At 36.9% G+C, this 26,460-nt stretch overlaps 1 protein-coding gene across 1 annotated transcript in view; it reads left to right on the plus strand.

The window, feature by feature from the left end:
* Positions 1 to 26,460, plus strand: part of CCDC14 (coiled-coil domain containing 14) — a 34,837-nt gene that overhangs the window by 521 nt on the left and 7,856 nt on the right. Inside the window, 12 exon segments of the mRNA XM_012730454.1 lie at positions 171 to 251; positions 254 to 339; positions 341 to 398; positions 6,460 to 6,515; positions 7,029 to 7,101; positions 7,329 to 7,392; positions 7,472 to 7,594; positions 13,920 to 14,153; positions 14,265 to 14,359; positions 15,269 to 15,770; positions 18,416 to 18,557; positions 26,104 to 26,186. Of these exon segments, the coding sequence (XP_012585908.1) occupies positions 171 to 251; positions 254 to 339; positions 341 to 398; positions 6,460 to 6,515; positions 7,029 to 7,101; positions 7,329 to 7,392; positions 7,472 to 7,594; positions 13,920 to 14,153; positions 14,265 to 14,359; positions 15,269 to 15,770; positions 18,416 to 18,557; positions 26,104 to 26,186 (1,597 nt within the window).

Below are 26,460 nucleotides of genomic sequence, written 5' to 3' on the forward strand. Positions count from 1 at the left end.
CCCCGCCCCGCCCCCTCCGCTCGCGTTCTGAGGGCTTCTCCCATCCTCCGCCTGAGTGTGACGAGCGAAGTCTGTTGCCCCGCCCCGCCCCGCCCCCTCCGCTCGCGTTCTGAGGGCTTCTCCCATCCTCCGCCTGAGTGTGACGAGCGAAGTCTGTTGCGCAAGTCCAGCGCGCCCGGCAGGGAGAAGCGGGAGAGGTATTCCCGCGCGCCACAGACTCCTTAAGGCGCGGCGTTCGGCGGGCTCCTTCCGGAAGCGGAAGCTCAAACTCGGGGGGCGGGCCGAGGGCGGCCTGGAGCTCACGGCGGTTAATTCCTTTTGCTGTGCGGCTTTGCGTCCTCGTCTGGGCTTCTCTGAGGCTGCGAGACATGGTCAGGTCCGGATCTCGAGCGGGCCAGGTGAGGGCTTGTGGGCCCGAGGCGTCCTCTAAAGGTGGAGCGGGGATGAGCGGGTTCTGGGCTGGGGAAGTGCAAAACTAGAAGAACAAATAAAAACAAAGACAACGTGGGGGCATTCAAATGTTGGGGGCGTGGCTGGACCTGCGGTAGACGCCTGCGCCGTAGTCATCCTTGTATATTCCGTTTAAGTCTTAATACTTTTCGGGCGCTGACCTTGGTGTCGGGCTCGGGTTCGGGTCCAGCCTCCGCCACGGGTTAGGGTGACTTGACTTCGTTAGCTCGTCGTCCCAGACCCAGGCTCTCGGCCATTCCAAGTGCCACAGTTAACTGATTTCCTATCACAATTACGGGTATTTTGCTGGTTTCAAAAGTCTCCCAATCAGTGTTCCTGCCTTTAGCCTTACCTTTCTCAGCTGCACGCTCTCGTCTTTTCTGCTTAAAATCTGACATTGGCACACAATTTTCCCCAAGATGAAAATCTCAGGTCTTTGATCTTCAACAAAGGCATTTTTCCCCCTTTGCATCTGGCCCCTGCTTCCATTCCAGTAATACCCAGCATTATACTTACCTGTTTGTTCTGCAGTGCCCTAGAAGTGCTGTGTCCTCTTACAGGGCCTTCTAACCTTTGAAGTTACTCCTTTTCTCTAGAGTGCTTTCTTTTATCCCTGATGGCCGTACTTTACCTGGTGGATGTCCCTTACTTAGGTCAAGCGCCCCCTCTGGAAAGCTTGCCTAGAGCATTCTCTTATTCCCCGCCCCCCCTCCTTTTTGGCGCCCTGTGGTACCCCTTTTGTGTCCTGTATCAACTGTTTTGATTTTCACTTGGCAGCTCACAGATAATGCCATCTTCCCTATTAATATGAATTATAAACCCTTTTTTTTAAGAGTTCCTCATGAATACTTCTAGACCAATTTATCTATTAGATTTTTCTTTGTATTTGAAAAGTCAGAATATGTGGAATTAGCAAGGGAGAAAAGCTTTTATAGCCACCCTTAAAAGGGTGGTAGTGATAGTAAACAAAGGACTTTTTTTTATTTCTCTGAGCCTCTTCCCTCTTATATATAAAATAGATATAAAATTCTGCCTCGAAGAATTGGAGAGATTAAATGAGAGAACCTAGTAAAATATCTGTCATTCTTGACATAAATGTACAAGATTAAGTGTCCTTAAAAACAGTTTATTGTCATCTTAATGATAATAGCAGAATAATGCGACATATTATTCAAAATGCTTTTACATATTACATAGTCATTTAATGTACTATAGCCTACTGGGTAAATACTGTTATCTTCATTTTATGAATAAGGAAATTGAAGGATGGAGAGTTCAAACAACTTCCCATAATTTTACAGTTTGTTAGTGCAGTCAGGATTCAGATCCACATAGTTGAATCCAGAGTACATTCTTTTAAACATTACACTATACTTAGATATATGACTTTGAACAAGCCATCCTTCTGAAATTTAGATTCTTACCTCACAGAAGTAGTAACTCACAGGGTGTGGATTAAGTGGAAATGAAAGGGTCTGCATTACATGTTGCAAATGTAATTGATCTTACACTTGTTCTAGATACAATCCCTATTAAATGCTTATAAAGGCCTCCCCTATGATCTGAAGTTAAAATGGCTGTATGAAGCCTTTGTAAGCCAAAATGGCAAAAAAGCATGTAACATTAAATTCTGTGGAAAGGATTTTGAGCCTGCTTCGAATTCCAGATAGCACATCACACCTACATTAACATTTACATAGAAAAAGTGAGAGTGATACGATAAATGCACAACCTGTGTAAAGAGTTCTCAGGTGAGGAATCGGTGGGGCCACCCTCATGGCTCTGGGTGCTGGTTCACTAACTACACTGCCAAATACTGAAGGCTACTTGCTTTCAGTCAATTTTTGGTAAATTGAAACTTCTCTATAGATTTCTTTCTGTTAACAAAAATACTGATGTAGTCTTTCCATACTATAACTCAGCTTTTCAAAAAGCAGAAGATACTTTTCAATTAGCAAAGAAAAAAGTTTTTAAATCTTTTAATGTCCATTAATGGGTGAATGGGTATTAGGACAGGAATTTGTTGCTGCTTTGTAGCAGGAACACAGTGAGTGACAACAGTCATGGAGCAGGTTTGCAAGACAAGCCTGCTACTTGAGTAGAAGTTCTTGTGCCATTTATTGAATGCATACGGCTAGTAAAAGTGCGACAGTGGTTATGAGGAGTAAGATTTGAAGGGGCAAGGGGGACAAAGTTTTACAAGGAACAGAGAAGGAGACATGGTGGCCATTGCCAAGAAACATTTGCGTCAGCAAAGTATTTGATGTTATCATGGGCACTTATCCCGACACCACGATGGAGATAGGCACGTAATCAGGTCAGTGAATGCCTAGGCTTCCCAGACCTTTCTCAGCATATGGGCTGTCCTCTGTAGATTGTCAAGGAATGCTCAGCTGTGATTTGCAGATAGCAAATAGGTCACAATTGCCCATGAATCCTCAGCTCATAAGAAACCACAGATGGGTAAAGAAAATGTGCTTAATAGACACAATGGACTATTTAACCTTAAAAGAAGGAGATTCTTCCATATACAACATGAATGAACCTGGAGTATGTCATGCTAAGTAAATTGTGCCACCCAAAGCACAGATAGTGCATCGTTCTACATAATGCATCTAAAATAGACAGACTAATAGGAGCGGAGTGAAATGGTCAATGTAGATGCCAGGGTTTGGAGGAAGGGTGAAAGGGGGAGTTGCTATTCATTGGATATAAAGTTTACTGTTAGGCTAGATGTATGAGTTCCTGTGAAATCATGACTTTAGTAAAAATACCGTATACATACAGATTTGTTAGGAAGGTAGATCATAAGTTAAATTTCCTTAACACAATGAAAAATATGAACCTGAAGCACCTGCTTGCAGAAAATAAGGAATAACTCAAAAATAATGGAAACATTAACATAACAGCATGTATGAGCTTTTTGGAGTCTTCTGACAAAATTGGAGACATTTGAGCCCAAAAATAAATATTGATAATGGGTTATAACTTAATAAAATTGGAATTAATGAGTTCATACTAATGAATAAAAGGAGGAAGACTGCTTCACTAAAGTTGACTGTTAACCAAAAAGTGTATAAGGAATGATATAAGTTGAGAAAATCACCACTTAACAGAGGAACAAGGCAAGAATCATTAGTGGATGCCTAAACCACTGGGTGACAGTTTGTTGAAAAAGATGTCTGCCTAATCTCAAACTCTCACCACAAAGTGCTTAATGTTTGCATGATAAAAAGAGTGAAAAACCTTGCAGACACATCTTAAATAATCACTCAGTACAACAAACTGACGTGTGTTTGCTTTTATTCATTTTTTAAAGGGAGGACAACCTTCCTTTAGTGATATTCCTGCCCAGAAAGCACAGCCTGATTCTAATCAAAGAAAAGTCTTAACCATAACTGGCTAATACTCCTTAAAAATGTCAAGGTTACAAGAGATAATTATGACAACTTGAAAAACTAATCCAGATTAAAGGAGACTAAAAAGATGGGACAACTTAATGCAATATATAGCTATGGATTGAATTAATTTCCCGACTTGGAACATTATATTGTGGTTATTTGAGAGGGTAACCTTGTTCTCAGGAAATACTGGGTTGTCAGAAAAGTCATAACATTTCAAACAAAAATGCATAGTGACTTTTCTGACAACCCAATATTTAAATATAAAGGGGTAGCATGTCTGCAATTACTCTGAAATGATTCAGATAAAAAAATAATACTATGTATGTATTTTGAGGGAGAACATAGCAGTTGCAGTAAAATGTTAATAGTGGGGAATCTGGAGTATCAATTGTTCTTTGTACAATTATTTCAAAATAAAAAAATTTTGAAGTCTCTGTGCCAGTATGAGAGTTACTGTGTAGAGTGCTTTATCATGGGTAACTTTTTTCACCTGACTCTATAATATAAACTCTTGTATATGCTTTCTGCTATACTTTTTTTTTTTTAAAGATTTATTCATACAGAACTAGGGTACAGGCCAGAGGTGCAGGGGCGGTGAGAAGCTTCATCAGAGACAGAGTGGGGAGCAGAACAGGCTGACTGACGAAGTACACTGCTGAGGGGAGCAGCAGGGTGGTCAGGAGAGGTCTGCCATGCCATGTGGGCCACCTCCGGGGCTGGGGATCCAACTCATGCTGAAGCAGCCTTAGCTTCTTAGAGCTGTGCTTTAACCTGCTGCGCCACCAGGGATGGCCCCCTTTCTGCTATACTTTTACCTGAGCACACTTTTAAAAATTGTAGTAAGAATAGTTGTAGTAATTGTTTTTGCATTTAGCAACACCATAGTTTGGATTTGATTCCCGCCCAGGATACCAACATAGATATACCAAAGGGAAATATTCTAGGAATGTGATCCAGGGAACAGTTATATCAGGGAGCTATATTAATGGAATCATAGTTCCTACAACCTTGGTTCTCACTGGGTCTTAACAACTACATCATATTCCAGGTGATACAGTTACCAGTGACTGGTCTCTATTCTGTCAACTTAATTTTTAAAATGTATCCTCAATAACATCCTTAGAAAGAGAAAATACATATTCAAGCAAACTATAGAATATTACATAACTCTAGAAAACGTACCACCGGAAGCTGTCTTGGGATGAAAGATGCAAAAATGTCATTAAAAAGCATGCATGTAAATGCCAACAGTGACTATAATCTAAGGCAAAATGAGGGAGTGATTATGAAATTTAACTCTTGTTTTTAAAGTTATATTTTGAGTGTATATTTGTCTGATATGAAAGTTTTAAAAAAGGCTTAACATGGAGTGTCACCCTTGCTCTGTCCCCTACACTCTCAGTTCCCCTCCCTGGGGCAACTACTCATGATACCAGATGCATAGAAAAACATATATATGTTTTTCTCTCTTTACACAAAATTTAACGTACTTAAGTTATGTTTCAATATTGCTGTGTGAGTTTTAAAAGAAGGATGGAGACAATGGAATGCAGCTAAAGAGGAATGGTAGTTTTCATCTGCAGGTCATGTCAATCATTCTAAGAATGTGGCTCAATTTAATCAGAGTAATGGACCCTGCCCTGTATCTTGAAAATTTGGGGTAAGGTAGAACATGTTTAGGGAATGAGTACAGTCCAAATTTACTTTTGCGGGTTAAAACAATATTAACTTCATTTTCAGTTTAATAGACTTAAGGAATGAATATGTGTTACTTGCTCAAATTTCACATAGAAAATTATATGTAAGAGGTCTCTTGTAATTGTGAAACTATAGGATATATCATACTTATAAAAAAAAGACATGGTACATTTGTACAATAAAATCTGACTAAGCCTTGAAAAGGAAATTTTGACACATGCTACAACAGAGATGAATTTTGAACATATTATGCTGTGTGAAATAAGCCAGTCACAAAGCTATGAGTCTGTATACCATACTGTATGATTCTACTGATGTGAGCTCCTGGAATAGTCAAATTCATATGGAATAAAAGTAGAAGGGTGTTTGTCCCGGGGAGATGGGACATTAACATTTACCAGGCATAGAATTTTAGTTTGACATGAAGAGTTCTGAAGATGAATAGTGTTGATGGCTGCTCAACTTTGTTCATGTATTTAATGACACAAAACTGTGCACTTAAAAACAGCTAAAATGGTAAACTTACCATATGTTTGCCACACTAAGTAAAAAAGAAAAAAGGAAACAACACTGGGTTTTGTCAAGTGCATACTGAGAATATATAAAATACTTTTTTTTTCTTTTTTTTTATTAAAAAGTTTATTTTTACATCATTTTGCACATTTTTTTTTCATCTCAATTGTAATCCCCACGGGTTTCCCATCACCAAATCACCCCTGTGCCACCACCATAGTCCCGTGCATTTCCCTCCCTTCCCCCCCCCCGCCCGTTTTTGGTCCCATTCCCCACTCCACCCCCACAGAATGTCTCTGGTCTATGGTTGTTCATTATTTTTGTTATTTTCTCGCCTGGTGAGAATATATAAAATACTTTTATATCTACTATAATATAATGCATTATGCCATAGGTGTTATCTTCAGGGAAGCACACGGGACCTGGTAAATTAACAAATGGAAAGAAAGGGTAAGTACTTCAAGAGGTTCACAACTCAGGAAACCACAAGAGGTTTTTCAGGTCTTTGAACTGGACTAAATTTTGTCTGGACACTGGATAGGTAACTCTCACAAACGCTAGGAAGGAACTTTTTCATATCTACCCTGTTGATCATTTGAGTGTTTTAACAGCAAAGTGTGGTGGGTGCCCTAGGGGCTGAGATGGAGGACTCAGTGTACGTTGGTGGTGGGCTGACATGGTAACATGCATTGTAAGAGCTATGATTCTGTTCCATTCAGTCTTGTAAACTGTACACTAGTGTTACCTCATTAAGAAAAAATTAATAGATACCAAATCCCCTTTAAAAATAAGTAAAATGGTCTAGTCTTCATGGAGTCCTATGTCAATTCCTTATACATGGTCGGACAAACTTGTTTATCCAACCTTTACTGGAAGTAAAATGACCACTTAACTAATAAGTTATTTACTTATTTATTTTTAAAGTATGTACTATTTGTAACTATGAATAAGCTTGTCTTCTAGGACACACGTAAGAAAGATTTCTCGGTTTAATGCCGACTCTGGCCATCCTGTCCATTCTGATTCGGAAAGTCAGGTAAGATTAATTGAACAGATACAATATGCATTTCTGGTAAAAGCAAAGAGGTTGAAATAAAAATTCAAAGGAAAAGTCTAAGAGCCCTAAGAAATATGAACACTTTGTTCTAAAACATGTTTTGTACCAATAACAAATTACTTCTAAATAAGAAACATTTAAAACTGTATCTTTTTTCCTGCACTATTATGTTCATATTCACATTTCTAACTGACTTTGTGTTGCAGACTGAAAAGGGGCTCGATGGTTGTGCTTCTTTGCTGCGGGACATTTTGAGAAATGAAGATTCAGGTGTGCTTTTTTGAAAATACTTTGCTGATCTTAATTAAGTTGTCTTAATGCTAATTAATTTTATTTTAATTGTTAATAGGTTCAGAAATAGCATATTCAGAAAATAGGCACAATCCCAGGCCTTTAGAAGGCAAAACATGCGGATCAAAAAAGAAAGGACATGAAAAACATAGTGCTCCTTTAGTAGTCCAGAAAGAATTTTGTGAGTATTTTTTCTCTTATTTATTCAAATATAATATTCATTATGAAGGCTTTGACAAATTATGAGGATTATGCAGTTGGGTTTTCATTCTATTAATGGCTATTGGGTATATATATTTGTGCTTCTCTTTCCCTGTTCAACTTTTATGGGCTTCTTGTTTTTTTAAAAGGTTACTTTTGTTTACTTATGCATATAAGAACTGGGGTGTAGGCCAGAGGTGGGGAGGGGGTAAGAGGATTCACCAGAGACAGAGTGGGAAGCAGACCAGGTCAGAGGAGCAGCAGGCAAGACAGGAGCGGACTACTGTGCCATGTGGGTCAGCTCCATTGCTGGGCATTGAACTCACTCAGGTGGCAGTGGCTGGCAATAAGATGACAGACTATAACTGAGATGAAAAAGCATACACTCTACAAAAATGAAGAATGGTGTAAAAAAAAAAGTTGATAGAGCTAAGACTTAACTCCTGCACCACCAGGGAGGCCCTCTCTGTTAAAAGTTTAAAAGTTTAATTGTTGAACAGTTACTTTATTTACTACCACTTTCCCAAAAAAAGGGGTAGAAAAAGTGACTGGGTTTTGTAGAAGAACAGATTCAGACTGGACATTTGGGAGTTATATATAGTTATCTTTGTCCTCTCTGCTACTTATTTCTATAATCATAAATGGCTTCATTTCCTGTGTATGCTTATGCATATATATTTTTAAAGATTTATTTATGCATACAGAAATGGGGTACAGGCCGAAGGTGCAGGGGTGGTGAGAGGATTCACCAGAGACAGAGTGGGGAGCAGAACCAGCAGATCAACAAAGCACATTGCTGAGGGGAGCAGCGGGCGGGTCATGAGAGATCTGCCGCACCATGTGGTCACCTCCTGGTGGGGATCAAACTCATGCTGAAGTGGCTTTAGCTTCTTATTGCTGCATTAACCGGCTGAGCCACTAGGGAGGGCCATACATACACTTTTTAAAAAAATTATTTCACATGTTTATATCCTAAGTATAGTAACTCAGCCTGTTGAGCTTCAGTTAAAAATACATGGTATGTGGCCCTCCCTGGTGGCGCAGCGGGTTAAAGCACAGCACTGAGAATCTAAGACGGCTTCCACATGAGTTCAATTCCCGCCTGCCCCGGAGGTGACCACATGGCGCGGCAGACCTCTCCTGACCCGCCCGCTGCTCCCCTCAGCAGTGTACTTCGTCAATCTGCCTGTTCTGCTCCCCACTCTGTCTCTGGTGAAGCCTCTCACCCTCCGCATCTCTGGCCTGTACCCCAGTTCTGTATGCATAAATAAATAAATCTTTAAAAAAAAAAATACATGGTATGTAAGAAGGTAAAATTCCATATTAGATAAGGAAGAGTGCCTTCCACTGATTGAATATAGCCAAGAATATTTTATATCCTCACAGTTAAATTTGCTGACATAAATATATAATTCAGCAGTTTAGAACAATTGTAAATTTTGGTTGTTGTTCCATGAAACTATAAAACAAAGTAGCCCAAAGTGGAAATGAATAAGTATAGAATGGAAATCCAGAGGACAAGAATGGGCCCAGCTGTTCCTATAGGTCAGGAGGGCCGAAGTTTGGTGTAGCTGTGTATGCTTATATTCAGTTCACTAAGGGTTGAAGTCTAGAAAAGCACCTATGGTACTAGCTCAGGATATAAGAGATCAGGATCCAGGTCCACCAAATGAGGGTAGAACAGTCATAGGACTAGAGGTTGATGTTTTGGGCGATGGTCACGAGTTAAGTAACTGAGGCAGAATAAACCAATTATTAACCCGTCTTGGCTGCCAGTCACATTTGGCTTCATAGTGCCCGGGCCTGTACTGTCCCAGGTTGTAGTGGCCACCATAAATAGCTGCTGAGCACTTGAAGTATGGCTAACACAAACAAGGAGCTGATGTTACATTACTTAACTTATTTAAATTTAAATTTGAAAACTGATACTTGATACAGGTGTTAGAAAACTTTTCAGTATGTTTGAAATAACTTGGGTATGTAAGCCTACTTTTCAGCTGTAAATTTAAATCTAAATCACATCAAGTATTTCTGATGAAAATTTAGTATCCAAATTAAAACTCAATGTAAAATACGAGCTAAGCTTGGAATTCTTAGCACAAAAATATCTCATACAGGGCCCTCCCTGGTGGCTCAGCGGGTTGAAGCACAGCACTAAGAAGCTAAAGCTACTTCAGCGTGAGTTCAACCCCTGCCCCGGAGGTGACCCACATGACCCGCCCGCTGCTCCCCTCAGCAGTGTACTTCATTAATCTGCCTGTTCTGCTCCAAACTCTGTCTCTGGTGAATCCTCTCACTGCCCTTGCACTTCTGGCCTGTACCCCAGTTCTGTATGCAGAAATAAATAAACCTTTAAAAAAAAAAACTCATACATTAATTACATGTTCAAATGTTAGTATAGAAATTTAGTTTTTCCTGGTTTTACTTTTTTTAATATGAACACTGGACAATTTTAAATTGCATATGTGGTTTACATTATATTTCTCTTGGAAAACATTAGGATAAGGTATAGCCTGATTCAATTAATAAAAAATAAGCAGTTATTTTATTTATTTTGTAAATAAAGTTTTATTGGAGCACAGCCATGCTAATTCATTTGTACCAATTAATTTTCTGTGGTTACTTTTGTACTGCAAGGACAGAGTTGAGTAAATGTGATAGATTTCAGCCTTGCAACTCAAAGCCTAACAAGTATTTACTTTCTTGCCTTCTAAGACTAGGAAGAGTGTGCTAACGCCTGGTAACTTTTAAATATGTTGGAGACTGATGGACAAGGAAATGTGTGGTAGCACCATTGCCTGTTCCTACAGTGCCCTGCTTTTTTCTCAAGGCATATCATATCTTGTCCAGGGCACTCTTGCTTAAGAAATGCTCTTTGGGAATATAGGAAGCTAACAATGGTGCCATGGTAGCCACATGTTAGATCCAGCTTAACTACTTGTTAGTATTTCTAACAGGAAACAGATGGCAACACTCAAATTAATATAATTCAAGAAGGGTTTAATTTCAAAGGATTCGTTACAAAAGTGTCAGTGGGTATAGGAAACCAAAGGGCTGGTGCTAGCAGGAGAGGAGCAGCAGCAGCAGAGACGGCATTATCCTTATGCCTGAAGGATTAGGAGAGATAGTGTACTGGACTCGGAAGGAGATATGCTGCGCACATAGGACTCCTTGAGGAGAGCAGTGGGGCTTCATTTAAGGAACAGCCCGTCTTAAGTTGGTCTCATAGAGAGAGAGTTGGGAATAAATACTTTGACTTCATGCTTCTTCCTTTACTTGAGATACCAAGACTTCTGTAGACTCAGAGCCAACTGGAGCTCTGTTGTGTATTAGGTCTAGGATTTGATTTTTGTAAGAATCTAGTAAGTTAGTGGTAATATGTTATGGTTACTGAGTAGAAGATACAAGTCTCCTGGGTCAGAGAGATAAAGGAGCAAGCAGCATGTGCGCATCAGCATCTTTGTGTTGCTTCCCTTTCACTCCCACTTGCCTTGGGGGTGATGAAATAGACCCAGATGATGCTGTGCATTGTTTCAGTGGAGGAACACTCAACTTGAGGAAACAGTCACTTTGCTAGAAAGTAGTACTCTGTTGCCTTGGAGAGAAATACTACCTTATCTTTCAAGGTTGCTTATAACAAGGACAGCCCTAAGAACTGAACCAGGTAAGAAGCTTAGGTCAAGGCCTTGCTTTCTTGTATACCCACCAAGACATGTAAGAGCAAAAGTGACCAGGAAGGATGGTCTCTTTAATAGTGTATTTCATGTAGATCAGTATTTCAGAGAGAGCAGGGTGGAGATGAGAAGATAGCTTTGAAGGAACAGATGGGTCTCTAGCATTAAATTCTTATTTGGCTTACAGTCAGATCATTAGTTCTAGCCTGTGATCAGTATAAAATATGCTGTTATCCTTTCTTCTACACTTTAATTATCAGAAAGAAGGACCTACTTCCCATAGGACAATCTCCTTTAGATTGCAGTATTAGAAATCAGTTCTCATTGACTATTGACTGCTAAGATCAACTTATGCGAAATCTTGAAACCTTTAGTTGAATCACTTTTTTGTAGCACTTAGCTTTATCTTGAAAGGATCATCCTTGGGATGCATTGGAGGGGTGGGGTGTGGGGACAGCTGTTAGTACAGGGATTTTGCTGTTATCTTAATGCTCTATACAAAAACCATGCAACCATGCTCAGTACATGCTCCCTTTTCTATCTCTCCACAAGTGAGGTTATAGATAGAAATTTAAGGAATCTTTTATAGCATGTTAACTAGTATCTAGGTATCATTTTAATTTTCACATACAGGGAATAAGTAGGCAGAGAATTAGCTCCAGATGTGCATTGAGCTTACTTGAGAGTGCTCCTGACAGTTAAAGAACAAGCATTTTATTTAATAAGCAACATTTTATAGTTGATAATTGTTGAATGCTGTGCACACATGGTTCTACTTTCAGTAACATACATATATTGCCACCTCACCTTGGGGAAATAAGCCACTGCAGGAAGAATCCTTTGAGCCTTGACTGGCCCTGTCAAGGCCAGGTGTTCTTTTACATATTTCAGGTTGTAGTAGACATCCATCAGCTCTTAATGCAGAAGATGTTTCTTCTATTTTAGGGTGGCAGGAGTTATGTTACCTGTCAGGCAATGCTTATACATCCAAGTGAGAGTGTTTATATAGCAGCTAAAATTCCAGGACTGAAAAAGTGTAAGGGCTGGTTAACAGAAGGTATCCCTTTCATAAATTCTAGTTATCAATTGATAGCAATGAAACATATTGCCATCCTAATCTGTTAGGTAAAATTTTCATGTAGGATGCTTTGGTATAATGAACAAAAAGCAAAAAAAAATACATTTAATTTATATTTTGTATTAACAGACTCATTTTGTTATTGTTTTTGACATTTTTGGTTTTAATTTTAGAACTGTATATTAGTACTCTAAATACAGTCTTTCTCTTATATTCATTTGTGGGTTTTAACTGGTCTTGGATCATTTGCTTTAAGATTTTGTCTCTTAAATACAAATCTTCAGCATTATCTTCAGTTTTATTTAGAATGAGTTAATTGGTTAGTTTTACCTAATTTGAACTTCATAGAAATGCATTTAAAGAACATGTACCCTTGTGTCTGAAATCTTTCATATGTCCATTTTTCATTATGTCTGTTCAATTCAGGTAGGTAGTTTTTAGTTACATATATTAGTAATTCTTTTTTTTGTTGCTGTATAGTGTTCCAACATGAGTATACTACAATTTATCCTCTTCTGTTATTCATGGTTACTTGGGTATTTTTGGGCTTTGGCTAATGTTTTCATCATTGTTGTGTATATATCTTTTAAAACACAAACAAATACTTGTTTATGTTGGTATGTACTGGGAGTATAATTGCTGGGAGATTTAGATTTTGTTTCAGGTCCCAGCATGTAGATTAAGTTAACCTTGTTCTTATTCTCAAATCTCAGATATTTTTTATGATCAAAGTATTCTTTTTTTTTTTTTTTTGTATGGAAAGCTGGGGTGTAGGCCAGAGGTGCAAGGAGTGAGAGGATTCATCTGAGATAGGATGGGGAACAAAACAGACAATTTACTGAAATACACAGCTAGGGGAAGCAGCAGGTGAGACAGGAGAGGTCTGCTGCACCATATGTGGGATAGTCCCCGGCCAGGGATCAAACTCAGATCTTAGCAGTGATAACACTGAGGCATAACCCCTAGGCCATCAAGAAAGCCCCTTTTACAAAATATTCTGACTTTGTATTCTATTCTCTTATCCCTGTCCCCGAAAGTATGAACTGGACAAGGAGCAAACTGAAAGTTTTATTGAATTTTAAAGAAAAATAACACTCATAAAGGGTCTTAAAATTAAAGGATTTTACAAATAGTATTTAATGGCAATTTTAAAGACATAGGATAATTTTGACTGCAGTACCTAGCTCATTAACTTGCTTAAAGAAAAAATTTGGTGGTTTTGTAAAGTATATGATGAATTGAGCTAATTCTGAGAGTCTTTTTTCCTTTAATCTCCAATGGTAAAAGTTTTCAAAAAATCTTTTTTTTTTTCAATTTTAATGTCACTTTACTGACCAGACATACATTTTTATTAATAGCAATCAAAATGAGAGCAAAATTAGCCAAAAATATGTTATTAAAAAATTCTAATTATTTTCATATTTCTTTCCAATTCTTACTCATATGCAGGCGCATATATTTTGCAGTACTCCTCTAACATGGATATCCTTGTGTATTTTGCTTTTTTTTTGAGGAATCATATCTAACTTTTTTTTTTCTTTCTTGAACAATAGTATCTTCAGATAACAAGAAGCAGATGCCAAATGAAGCTTCTACTGGTAGTAAAAGAGACTCGTCAAATAGTGCACAAAATTGGTCATTGCAAGATCATTACAGAATGTGTTCACCCATAATATTCCAAGCACTCTGTGAGCATATTCAGACTCAAATGTCACTAATGAATAACTTGGCTACAAAGAACAAACCTGGAAGTCCTGCTATGTCTTGCCACACTACGTCTGGTTCTGGTTAGTAAAAATGATGTTTTAAAAAGCATGAATATAAATTCCAATTAAGTTGCCTGGCTGTTGTATAAGCAGTATGAGATGTGAATGATTTTTCTCCCTCTTACCTTTTAGAATCTCAGACAAATCCACAGTCTAACTTTGGCTTACCTACCTCTATCCCTGACCGGTTACCTGAGCAGCCACACTACCCTTCAATGTCTCATTCTGTGGGTACAGTTTATATACCATTTAAATCATTGTGTGTTTTTAGAAATTGTCATCTTACCAAAAAAATCAAATGTACTGATTGTGTCTTAGCCCTAGGATGTAAAGACTAATTATGTTGTAAGTTTTGTTTCATTGGAAATATTTTACTTATTTATCAAGGGCATTGGTGAAGAGGAAGGAGTGGAAGAGATCAGTAGAAAAAAGAAATCACCCTTACCCAGTACCCAAGTACAGTTTCTGTTAACACATTGATTAAGCAGTTTCCAGTTATTCTCAGATCATTCCCCCCGTCCCCATCCACCGGTTTTGTTGTTGAGTTTGCTTTCTTTTAAAAATATAGTCATAATTAAATTTTACACAGTCTTATATAGCATCTTTTTTTCACTTAACATTTTACTATTAGCATGCCTCTCTATTAACATTATCTTTTTAAATTTTTAATAAGTTGTTAATACTCTCTTTAGTGGGTATACCATAATCTGGGTAACTACTCCCCTATGGTTAGACAATTAAGTAACAGCCAGTTTTTTACTACGTAACATTTCTGTAAATATGTCTGTACAAAAGCTTTTTATGGTTACGCTTATTTTCTTACAATGCATTTTCTTAAAGTAGGTATTTGTTTTACTTCCAAAGTGGACTAATTTTTGATACCTTTAAACTATGTGTAATATTTATAAGCAGTCTATTTTAGTCATGACTTTATAATGTTCTTCTATTGCCAAGTGAACAAATTACGTTTAAGGAACTAAAATGCTGTGGGAAAAATCTAGCTTACATACTGGTAATCTATAATTTCATCTTACAAAAGTCATTTCAGTATTTCTCACTTGAGTATCATAATTAATGTTTGTGAATTAGTCCTCACATTTTTGAGAACGTAAATTTTTTTTTGTCTGTTTCTTTAGGACATTCAAACTAATAGTGATAACCAGTTTCCATCACAAGATAAAACACTATCTGTGAACTATACTGATGCTCTAAGGAATTCTTGTCTTGGAGTTCCCCAAACTGACAAACCAGTTATTCCAGCATTTCAGCAACAAGGTTTTACATATGGGATTCTGCCCCAACAAGGAGTTCCTAATGAACCAGATCTACGAAAGTGTTTCCAAACGTATATGAATCTGTTGCATTTCCATGGAAATGAAACTCATCCAGACAGTCAGGCACACCAAAGCCCCATTCTATCACAGCCAGCTTTCTTGACTGAACAAAAATTTAGTGAAGAAAAATGTGCCAGAAGACAAGTTGGACAGGTCACAAGTGAAGGAAAGGATTTAAATGCATGTATGCAAGATTCAAGAATACAGGATGTGCAGAGGACAAAAAATGTGAACCAGTGTGCTGAAAAAGTTAGAACTATAAAGTATTTGTTGGGAGAGCTCAAGACCCTGGTAGCAGAACAAGGTAAATAAGTACTTTATAACTTTTGGCAGATGCTGTTAATGGTAATTAGCATTGTCTTATTATTTAGTCATCATGTAAATTTAGCATAATAGTAATTGGAGTTTGTATTATTTTCCACAGAAATATGACTTGAGCTAAAAGGGGAATAAATTCTGCTTGTTTTATTTTTATTTTTTGAACTTTGATCCTTCTTATTTCCTGTGAAATTAAAATGTACTAGGATAGGAAATAACCAGTTTTTCACTTGTACTCTATCCAAAGGGGCATTGAATAGATTTAACTAAAGAAATATGTAGGGATAAACTTCTAGGCGTTAGAGAACTTTACAGATGATTAACTCCTTAGAACAGACTAATAATTTTTCCTATCTTAAAGACAATGTGGAGATCTTTGACCCATTATTTCTTTAATAACCTTATTAAAATATGTGACAGATTTTACTGTGAGAATTAATCCAGGGGTTTTCCTGGTGGTACAAGGGACGAAGAAGCAGCACTGTGAAGCTGTCCACAGCCACTGCAGCACAAGTTTGATCCCCAGCCAGGGAGGTGACCCACATGACGCAGCAGACCTCTTCTGTCTTGCCCGCTGCTCCCCTTAGCAGTGTATTTCAGTATCTGCCTCTTCTGCTCCTCTCTCTGTCTCTGGTGAATCCTTGCACTCCCACATCTCTGGCCTACATACCAGCTCTTGTATGCATAAATTAATAAGTCTTTAAAAAAAAAATTAAGGGCCCTCCCTGGTGGTGCAGCGGGTTAAAGCACAGCACTAAGAAGCTTAAGCTACTTCCCCTTGAGTTCGATCCCCACCTGCCCCAGAGATGATCCACATGGTATGGCAGACCTCTCCTGACCCGCCCGCTGCTCCCCTCAGCAGTGTTCTTTGTCGATCTTCCTGTTCTGCTCCCCACTCTGTCTCTGGTGAATCCTCTCACCCTCCGCATCTTTGGCCTGTACCCCAGTTCTGTATGAATAAATAAATAAATCTTAAAAAAAAAAATTAAACCCAAACCTTTTTAATACTCTCTTCAGTTTACTTTGGAACTTTTTTCCTTAAATCAAGAAAAATATCTTAGTTGGTTATGAAATATTTGAGCCAGATTATATTCAGTTGTTTTCTTTACAGTCCAAATAATGACTTTTGCTTAGAGTTACAATTTTGTTAGCTTAGAAGACATAGTAATTGTGGAAACACTGATTTTTGTGGGGAAAAGTTTTAATGTATTAAACCTTCAATGTACTACTATTTTTTTAACCAAATACTTAATCATGGTAACAACAGTAATAGTAGCATTAGTTATCATATATCACACTCAACCATGTACCTACACTGTGCTTGGTGTTTTACTTGCATTATCTCAATCCTTACAGCAAACCTGTGATACACTTTTATAGATGAAAAACCGAGGCTTGGAGAATAGTACCTTATTTAATCCTTTCAGCAACCCTGTGAGATATTATGGTTATTGTTTTTTAGCCATGAAGAAATTTAGATTTCAAGATTAGTAATTTACTGAGGTTATACTCCTAAAAAATGGTGGAGCCAGATCTATTAAATCCGGGGCTTTGGAGGAAAGCCACTCTACAAAAGGCTTGTAGATGATTCTGAGTACCATTATTTGCTGTGTGGTTTTCATGAATAAACTTTTGCAACTTAAAATATACTTTTCTGGCCCTCCCTGGTGGCGCAGCGGGTTAAAGCACTGCACTGAGAAGCTAAAGCCACTTCCGCATGAGTTCGATTCCCGCCTGCCCCGGTGGTGACCACATGGCGTGGCAGACCCCTCCTGACCCGCCCGCTGCTCCCCTCAGCAGTGTACCTCGTCGATCTGCCTGTTCTGCTCCCCACTCTGTCTCTGGTGAAGCCTCTCACCGCCCCTGAGCCTCTGGCCTGTACCCCAGCTCTGTATGCATAAATAAATAAATCTTTAAAATATATATATATATATATATATATATACTTTTCTACTTGTTTTGGGTATCAGGGCAATTAATATCATAAGCATTAAATATTTTCAGCCTAAAGAAAATTTGAATAGAAATGAGGGGGCAACAGTAAAAAGACAAAAGATCTAAAATTCACTTTTTCCTGTTTTGGTTTGCCACTTCCAAAAGCATCTACTCACAAAAAAATAAAAATCATGCTGCTTTTTCTACTACAGCAAATGAGGTGTCACTTGTGTTAAATCTGTTTTATAAAAAGTAGATGCTTCCTCAATACTTTGCCAATTCGAGTCACCTAAAGTGAATTATTTATTTATGCCAGGATTAAAGTTGTGTTAATACTATAATCAATTAGAGAATCCCTTCATACATATAGGAGTCCAATAGCGTAGGTTAGTAAATGTGAACTGGGAGATACATATAAACTTTCTTTCTACGAGACTCTAGCTGAAAAAAATCACTAGCATCATATTTCTGTTATTTAATATTAATCTTTAATGTGCTGAATTTAATTTCCTTAAAATTCTTCTGAATAAGCAAATACAGGAAAGGGGAAATAACATTTTTATGTTAAATTCATAATTGAGTTTAGTTTATTTATGCCCAAGTGTGTAATATCTGATTTCTTATAATACATATAAAAAATCTTACCTGAAAACAATTTATAATACTGTTTTTATTCATTTCGTCTGCCTTTTGTAGAGGATATGGAAACTCAGAGGTTAATTACAGAATTAGAGGCATGTGTATCTGTACTTCCATCATTAAGCGGGAACACAAGTATTCAAGTTGAACTAGCACTGGCCATGCAACCACTGAGAAGTGAAAACGCTCATTTACGCAGGTAAGGATTGCTCTTTGAAAACTTGTCTCTGTGCAAAGATATCATGTGACCAGAACAAATGAGACATCCAGGACTCCATGACAAATGTAGATTTACTGTCTGAACATGTTTGCATTTTATCTTTCCCATTTTGCAGACATCGTTGGCATTTTCTAATTCTTCCATTAATTCTCTGTAATTCTCCCACCTCTTTTACCTCTATAGTTACTTAGTTGGTACTGTATAGGGAGGAAAAGGAAGTGCTTCAGGTATTTTTTAGGTTAATCCAGGCTCTGCTGCAGCAACAAACTCCAGAATCTTAGTGGCATAGAAGAGCAAATCTATTTCTCCCTCATACCAAGATCAGCAAAGCTCATAGAGGTTCTCTTTTACTGTGTGACACAGGACCTAGGTCCACCTTATGTTTTTATAGGTCAAAGAAAACATGAATATGGCATACCCTGGACTTGAAGTGACAGTCTCACTTCTCTATATTTTGTAGGCTAGAATGAGGGCTGTAGCCCTGTCTAATACAAGATCTGAGGCATAAAATGTTCTCTTACTTCATTTGCCCGAGAAGGAAAGAAGACTCTGATATGAGCAAGCAGCAGTAGCCCCACCATACTCAGACATGGGAGAAAAGTCATTTACGTTCTTAGGTATTTTTTTCTTCTGGCCATCTTAACTTATTTTGGAAGTATAGACTTAATTTGTTTAGGAAAGATGTAAACTGGGAATCTGACCTTGAAGTACAGAAATTATGTATGTGTTATCAGTAGTACCTTAACTTTGATACTACTGAATGTTTCAGTGATGCCAACAAGGCTTCCACTCCAGCATCTTTATTAGTGTGCTTCATAGAAAATTAGAGCATGTTTTCAGGCGCTTCCATAGTGTTATACTGTAAATGCGGTATGAAACGGATCTCAGTTGCATGAACTATAGACATTATACTAAATAGGACTTGCAAGATCAGAAACTGGAAATTTGTATAAAATAGGAATCCTCTCTGGAATCATGATCTGAAAGCTGCAAAGCCGTGATACTTGAGATTTATTTGCTGAGGATTACTTCTCTAAAAATCATTAGTCTCTAGATAATATATAATGGGGTTGCTAGTTTAAATTCTAGTAATACTGACTTCGATCCTCATCTAAGGAATCCCTATAATGGCACTGGTTTTTCAAAATCAAAACCAAGAATAAGTAATAGCAATGGTAATAGCCAATACTACTACATTTATGTTCTTTAATGTGCTGGGCTATTATCCTTCATGTGTGTCCTTTAACTTCTCACAACAGCTGTGAGGTGGATTTTATGTCATTCTCATTTACAAATGAGAAAACCAAGGCATAGAGAGGTTATGTAACTTATATGACTAAGAAGTGACAAGGACAAGACCCAAACCTGGGCAGTTTGATTTTAGATTGTAATAATCTTAATTTCTACATTGTCTTTGTTAGGAAATAGAAACTAATTTATTTATTCTTCAATATTTAGGTGTATTTTGTGAGATATTTAGAATAAAGCAAGTGTGTTTTCAGAAGCATGATTATCAAATAATTGTTGTTTTTTTTTCCCCTTAAGATTTTATTTATGCATACAGAACTGGGTATAGGCCAGAGGTACAGGGTGGTGAGAGGATTCACCAGAGACAGAGTGGGGAGCAGAACAGGCAGATCGAGGAAATACGCTGCTGAGGGGAGCAACGGGTGGGTCAGGAAAGGTCTGCTGCACCATGTGGTCACGTCCGGGGCGGTCAGGGTTCGAACTCATGCTGAAGTGGCGTTAGCTTCTCAGTGTTATGCTTTAACTGGCTGTGCCACCAGGGAGGGCTGTAATTGGTTTCTTAAATAAGCATACCAAAGCTTAAGTCTTAGAATATTATATATTTTAATATTGTGGCTATGGAAGATATAAATGATTCTATTTTTTCCATGTCTTAGGATATTTTAGAATTGCTTTAGAAGCTAATTTATAAGCCACTTAAGAAAATGAGGCTTATTTGCTTGTTGGTTACTGTTTGTTTTTAATTTTTTTTTAAAGGTATTAGTTTGATGTCTAACCTTCTTTAGATGTCGCACCAGAGATTTTTGGCTCTGTATCTTTAAAGGACATGTTCTTGTCATTCTTTACTTGACCTTTTAAAAATGAAATTATTGAGAAATGAATTTGTCACATAGTCTCAGCAGAATGAAGTTTCCAACAGAAGTGCAGGGATTTTGTGCCTCTTGGTAACTTCTTTTTTTTTCCTAAAGATTTATTTATTTATGCACACAGAACTGGGGTACAGATCAGAGGTACAGGGACAGTGAGAGGATTCACCAGAGACAGAGAGGGGAGCAGAACAGGCAGATCAGTGAAGTACACTGCTGAGGGGAGAAGTAGGCGGGTCTGCCTCCCCATGTGGATCACCTCTGGCCAGGGATCAAAATTATGCTGATGTAGCTTTAGCTTCTTAGTGCTGCATTTACCTGCGGTGCCACAAGGGGGGGCCACTTTTGGTAACTTTTATAAGGGAAGAATCATCCATAAACTCTATTATCAGTGAAATTTAGAATATAGGTATTCATTCAAAAGTGAATTTTCAATCAAAAAGTTTCCAGTTGGACATTCAGAAACAAGCATGAATTTATTTTCAAAGATCAAGAAGTAATATTTTAGGTCTTTCTTGACATTTATTGCCATCTTGTGGCTTAAAACAAAATAACTAGGTATATTGTTTCTATGGCATTTTGGTATAATTGTCATTTAGGGCTGGATACTTTTTACATGGGACTTACTAACCAATGTTCAACATTCAGCCTTCCTGATTCCTACCCACTAGATGTCTGTAGTGCACCATTCACTGTGACTACCCAAAACCCTGTCACATTAACAAATTTTGTGAATGGTTGGGAATACTACTTCCAGTTAAAATTCTTCCAGATGGAAGATACTAGATAAATAATACATTTTTTTTTAAATCTTTCTCGCTTTTTTTTTAAATTTTATAATTAGAAAATGTAATGGGAGAGCCAGTGTATTAAAAGATTTAGACTCAATGAGTGTGTCATTTAGACCTTTTGGAGATTTGTATGGTGTAAGAAGAGCACATGAACAAGATTCAGTATAGAAGTATACATTGGGAACTAATCACTGAGCATATTTTTAGTGAACCATTTTTATAGATTTGATGCTGTTGTAGGAAATGGAGATAGTGGTGATTAAAAGTGAGTGTTTGTTATCAGCATGTAAAGTAAATTCATCAAGAAGGTATAGAGTGTGAACATAGGTGAATTCTGGAGGATAGCAAAAGAACACAGGAAGAATAGCCTGCAAAAGAATCCCAAAATGGAGCCACTAAAGAAGTAGCAGGAAAACTAAAAGGGAGTGATGTCACAAAAGCTATGGAAAGAGTTTGTAAAAAGGAGGGAGGGATCTGTGCATAACATTCAAAACAAACAAAAAGTTTCAAAGGTAGGTAAAAATATGCATCACAAGGCGAGTCACCCTAAGAAAACCCTGGAAAACTTGAAACAGTATTCCATAATCTCAATGAAATTAAAGACAATAGAGTATCTCCTAGAGGAAGAGAGAGCTAGAATGCTTGAAATGAAAAAGTATTACAAAAGGGGAAGCCCCAATAGAAGCAAAAAAATTAATACCAAACAAAGTCAGGAATATTATATTCCATTAGGACCTAATTAATATGAAGGGTGAAATTTTTGTTGTTGTTTGGGGGCTTTTGTCTTTCTGCTAACAAATCATATAAAGAAAAAGATACTAGACTGACCTCAACTTTTCTATAGTGGCTTCTGTTGCCAGTGGATGAGAGAATCTATTTACAAAGCCAAGAAGGTGGGACATCTGCCCTTTTAATGTAAGCACAAGAGTCAAATTCTTGGGTATGGAAGAATGTAGGAAGTACAACATCTTTGGCTTCTTTAAAAACAACAACAAAAACATGATAAATGGCAAAGCTTGGTCAACCAAGCAATAAATCCAAAAGAAGTAGATTAGAAATGAACACAGAACTAAGGTAACTGAAGGAATTGTAGTTATAGGATAAAATGTGTTAGTAAATTTGACAATATAAATTCCAAAAGCAATGCTTCTCAGACCCTAATTCCTTTATTTTAGGTTATTTTGAATAATATTTTTTATGTAAAGAAATAATTGACTGATACTCATTATTTCTGGTTTTGTTATTTTTTCTTCAGTTAAATTCATATAACCCTAAATTCAGTACATAGTATTTTAAATAACATTTGTAATATCCCATTATCTTAAGTTCTGTTTGACAAATTTTTTAATCTCTGGATATTGCTAGAAAATGTCTGAATGATAGCCAGCAAAAAATGATTATTATTTCTATTCAATATTGTGCTATGGGTTTTAACCAATGTAATAAGGCAGGGGAAAGAAATAAAAGCCAGACACATTGAAAAAGAAAGAACAACTCTTATTCACAGTCTTATTCACAAATAACATGATAGTCTTCGTAGAAAATTCTGTTGAATCTACAAAACCACTTTGGAAAACAACTTGGCAGTTTCTGACGTATACTATATGATCCAGTCATTGCACTAGTATGTAGTTTACTTCAAGAGAAGTGAAAGCATATGTCTGCATGTTTTTCTGTTCTTGAATGTTCATGAGAAGCAACCCAAATGTTGGTCAGCAGTTGCATGGAAAAACAAGTGGTGGTGTATCTGTTCAGTAGAATACCCCTGCAGAGGAAAAAAAGAAGGAACTATTGATACATGCAATAGCACGGATGAATCCTAAAATCATGCCAAATGAAGAAGCCACATTTAATATAAAAATCTGGAAAATGCATGGCATTCTTTTATGATTGGGTATCTGGAAAGGAGGACTTATAAAATGGGGCTTGAGAAAGTTTGGCAGTGATGAATATCTTAATTGGCAGTGAAGGTTTTACCATATCATATGTCAAAACTCATCAAATTATATTTTAAATGTGCATTTTACTGTTAACAGTTTTATAGTTTCATCTCAATAAAGCTTTGTTTTTAAAAAGTGAACTGAAACAAGAAATGTCTGTAGTGTTACTTTTCCTTTGTTAAAATCAAGTAAATTTACTTTTTGTCAGGTATCTTTTTTTTTTTTTAATAGAGCAATCATGTTTTAAAAGCCTAGTCCTGAAAACTGGAGGGAAGGAGAGTAGCTAGTGATACAGTTAGTTTGGAGGGTGTGTTTACTTAATTACGGAAGAAGTTTTGTTTCTTGGTTCTGGCACATGAACCAATAGAGAGAAGTTGCAGATGGAAAAGATAAAGGGAGAGGAATAGGAGCAGAGTCTGTGGGGTATAGGAGAGCATATTCCAGGGAGCAAATTGGAAGAAAGAATTAAGGTTTAACATACCTATGGATAAATTTATGTACCCTGGGACAGAAGGGTGATTCTTTTCCCCAAGTCACATTGTGGTAAAAATAACAAATTATTCTACTGAGAAGAGGAAGTTAAAGGATGAGAGACTTATAAAGAGTGGTGAAAGGTTTAAATGAGTTCTGTTGGGGGAGACAAGGATCTGATGAGACAAAATATCTCATAAAACTTATGTCGCACACTTGGTGTATAAGAAGTCATTGGTACCTGCTGCTCTTTGGGAATATGCCAAAAGCATTACAACTTGAGTTATAGATCTCTACTGCCTTTTTTAGATCTATAGTCTATTGTTATAAATATGAAACCTTTTCAGAAAATCAGAATTTTATTGAAACAAAAATGAGCTCATGTTATACTGTTGTATCTTAGCTTGCGTTTTCTTTCTATTTAAAATGTATTTAGGAAATATTTCCATTTCAATACATATGAATGTCTCGGTTTTTTAAAAATCTGTGTATTAATTTTTCATAGTATAGTTATACCAAAATTTGTATAGCATTTTAAGGTTTAGTATTATTTTTTAAAAGATAATGAACATGTTACCTTTTTTGGATACTGCCAGATTATCTTCCAAAATGATTATAATAATAGATTTCCACCAATTGAGATAATACATTTCCCTGTATAATCAGCAGCAAAGTGATATTTCCTTTTATTTTATCAACCCTGTGGCCATAAAATAGCTCCTGTTGCAGATTTGCATTTCTTCATTTTCATTAGCATATGCTTTGCATTTCTCAGCATAAAAGCTGAGTATTTTTCTTGTGCTTATATATCATTTCTACTTACACAAGTTACCCATTCTCATTCTTTGTCATTTTTTAAGCATTTTTTTACTGACTTGTAGAACTATTTAAATGTTAGACCTTTTTGTTTGTTAGTGGCAGGTTTTTCTCTTCCAAACTATTAGATCTAGAATAAGTTTCAAATTTTGATATAGTCAAATCCTTCATTCTTTTCCTTGACACTTGGCTGGATTGACTGATTGTCTCAGGTATGCTCTCCCCACTTCGAGATTATGTAGATCTCCACCAAAAACTTGTATATTTGAGTCATTTGTTTCACACAATATGTTTAGCTCTAATCTACCTGGAATTAATACTTATAAATGATATGAGGTGGAGCACTATTTTTAGACTTAGTAGCAAAAATGAATATTTCAGTGCAGAATATTTTCAGATAAGTAATTTTGGAAAGATACTAAAAGTAACCTTTTTTTTTTTTAGCATTAATTATAAGTAAGGAAAACACTCTTCAGCTGTCTACTGCCAGGATTTCCACTACAGATGCAGGAAAAAAATGCCTACACTCTTATGTGTCTGATTTTGGCACCCGATTGAATGACAAATGAGAAAAACATGAAATTTTGAAACTCAAATATAACCTGTAAACAGTAAAGAATCAGTTTTGCACTAAAGAATTATCTAAAATTTGAGTTAAAAGGAAACACTTTTGTAGTTCCTATTTGTGAAGTAGCTACTATATACTGTGAAGTTCATTGCAGGACAAAGTTTCTGCTTCTTAGTGTAACACGCTGGTCCCCAGGAAAAGGAGAGGTTCCAGGTTCCCTGCCCCACCCCTTTTCCTGAGGGCCACCATTTCCCCTCCCTGCGGACCACCCCCTTAGATTAACATTCTCTTTACTTAAATAAGACCATTAACGTTTTCTTTTAATAAAGAAATTACTTGAAATCTAGACTTGTATTCTCCAACTTTTCAGTGTGTGACAAACACCAAGCAGATAGATAACTGTTAGGAGTCAACCCTACTGGTATTCTAATTCATGTTTATTACAGAGTTTTTTTTAAAGTAGATGATTTACCACAATAATGAAAATACAGAGAAGGAAGAGAGAAGGAAACACTAGCAACAGGAAATAGGAAAAGACAGCAGTAAAAAACAACAACAAGGAAATCACTGAAAAGAGAACAGGAAAAGAATAAAAAGAAGTTAACTTTTTCTGAATGAAGGAATCTTTTAAAAATTATTTCAGGGCCTTTTATAGCCATCGTGTGTTTTTGTGGTTTTGTTTATATGGCTTTTGGGGGATCAGATGGATTTCTACTGCTGTAATGGGTGCACTGTTAGTGCTGTCTTTTTTCATAGAATGTCAAATACACGTTGTTAAATAAGTTTGGGGTGCTTGCATTCATGTTTCTTCATTATTTCCCTTAGACAACTGAGAATTTTGAACCAGCAACTTAGAGAGCAAAAAGAAAATCAAAAGACATCTAGTTCTTTGGAATGCAACCTTGAATGTAGGTAAAAAAAAAAAACTTAAATAATATTAATTCTCTGGCTCTGGATATATTGATAAAGCTTTCTTAGTTATTTTTAGTGGACTTTGTTTTAATGAATTTTTAAAAATAGGAATAGTATTTCTTATTAAAACTTAAAATAGTGTAGAACTACAAATAAAGAATATCAGGGTTTTTAAAATTTTTTAAAAGATTTATTTATTTATTCATACAGAACTGGGGTACAGGCCAGAGATGTGGAGGGTGAGAGGATTCACCAGGGACAGAGTGGGGA

This window comes from Condylura cristata, unplaced genomic scaffold, assembly GCF_000260355.1.
Source record: "Condylura cristata isolate star-nosed mole 26May11 unplaced genomic scaffold, ConCri1.0 scaffold00003, whole genome shotgun sequence".
NCBI classification, from domain to species: Eukaryota; Metazoa; Chordata; class Mammalia; order Eulipotyphla; family Talpidae; genus Condylura; species Condylura cristata.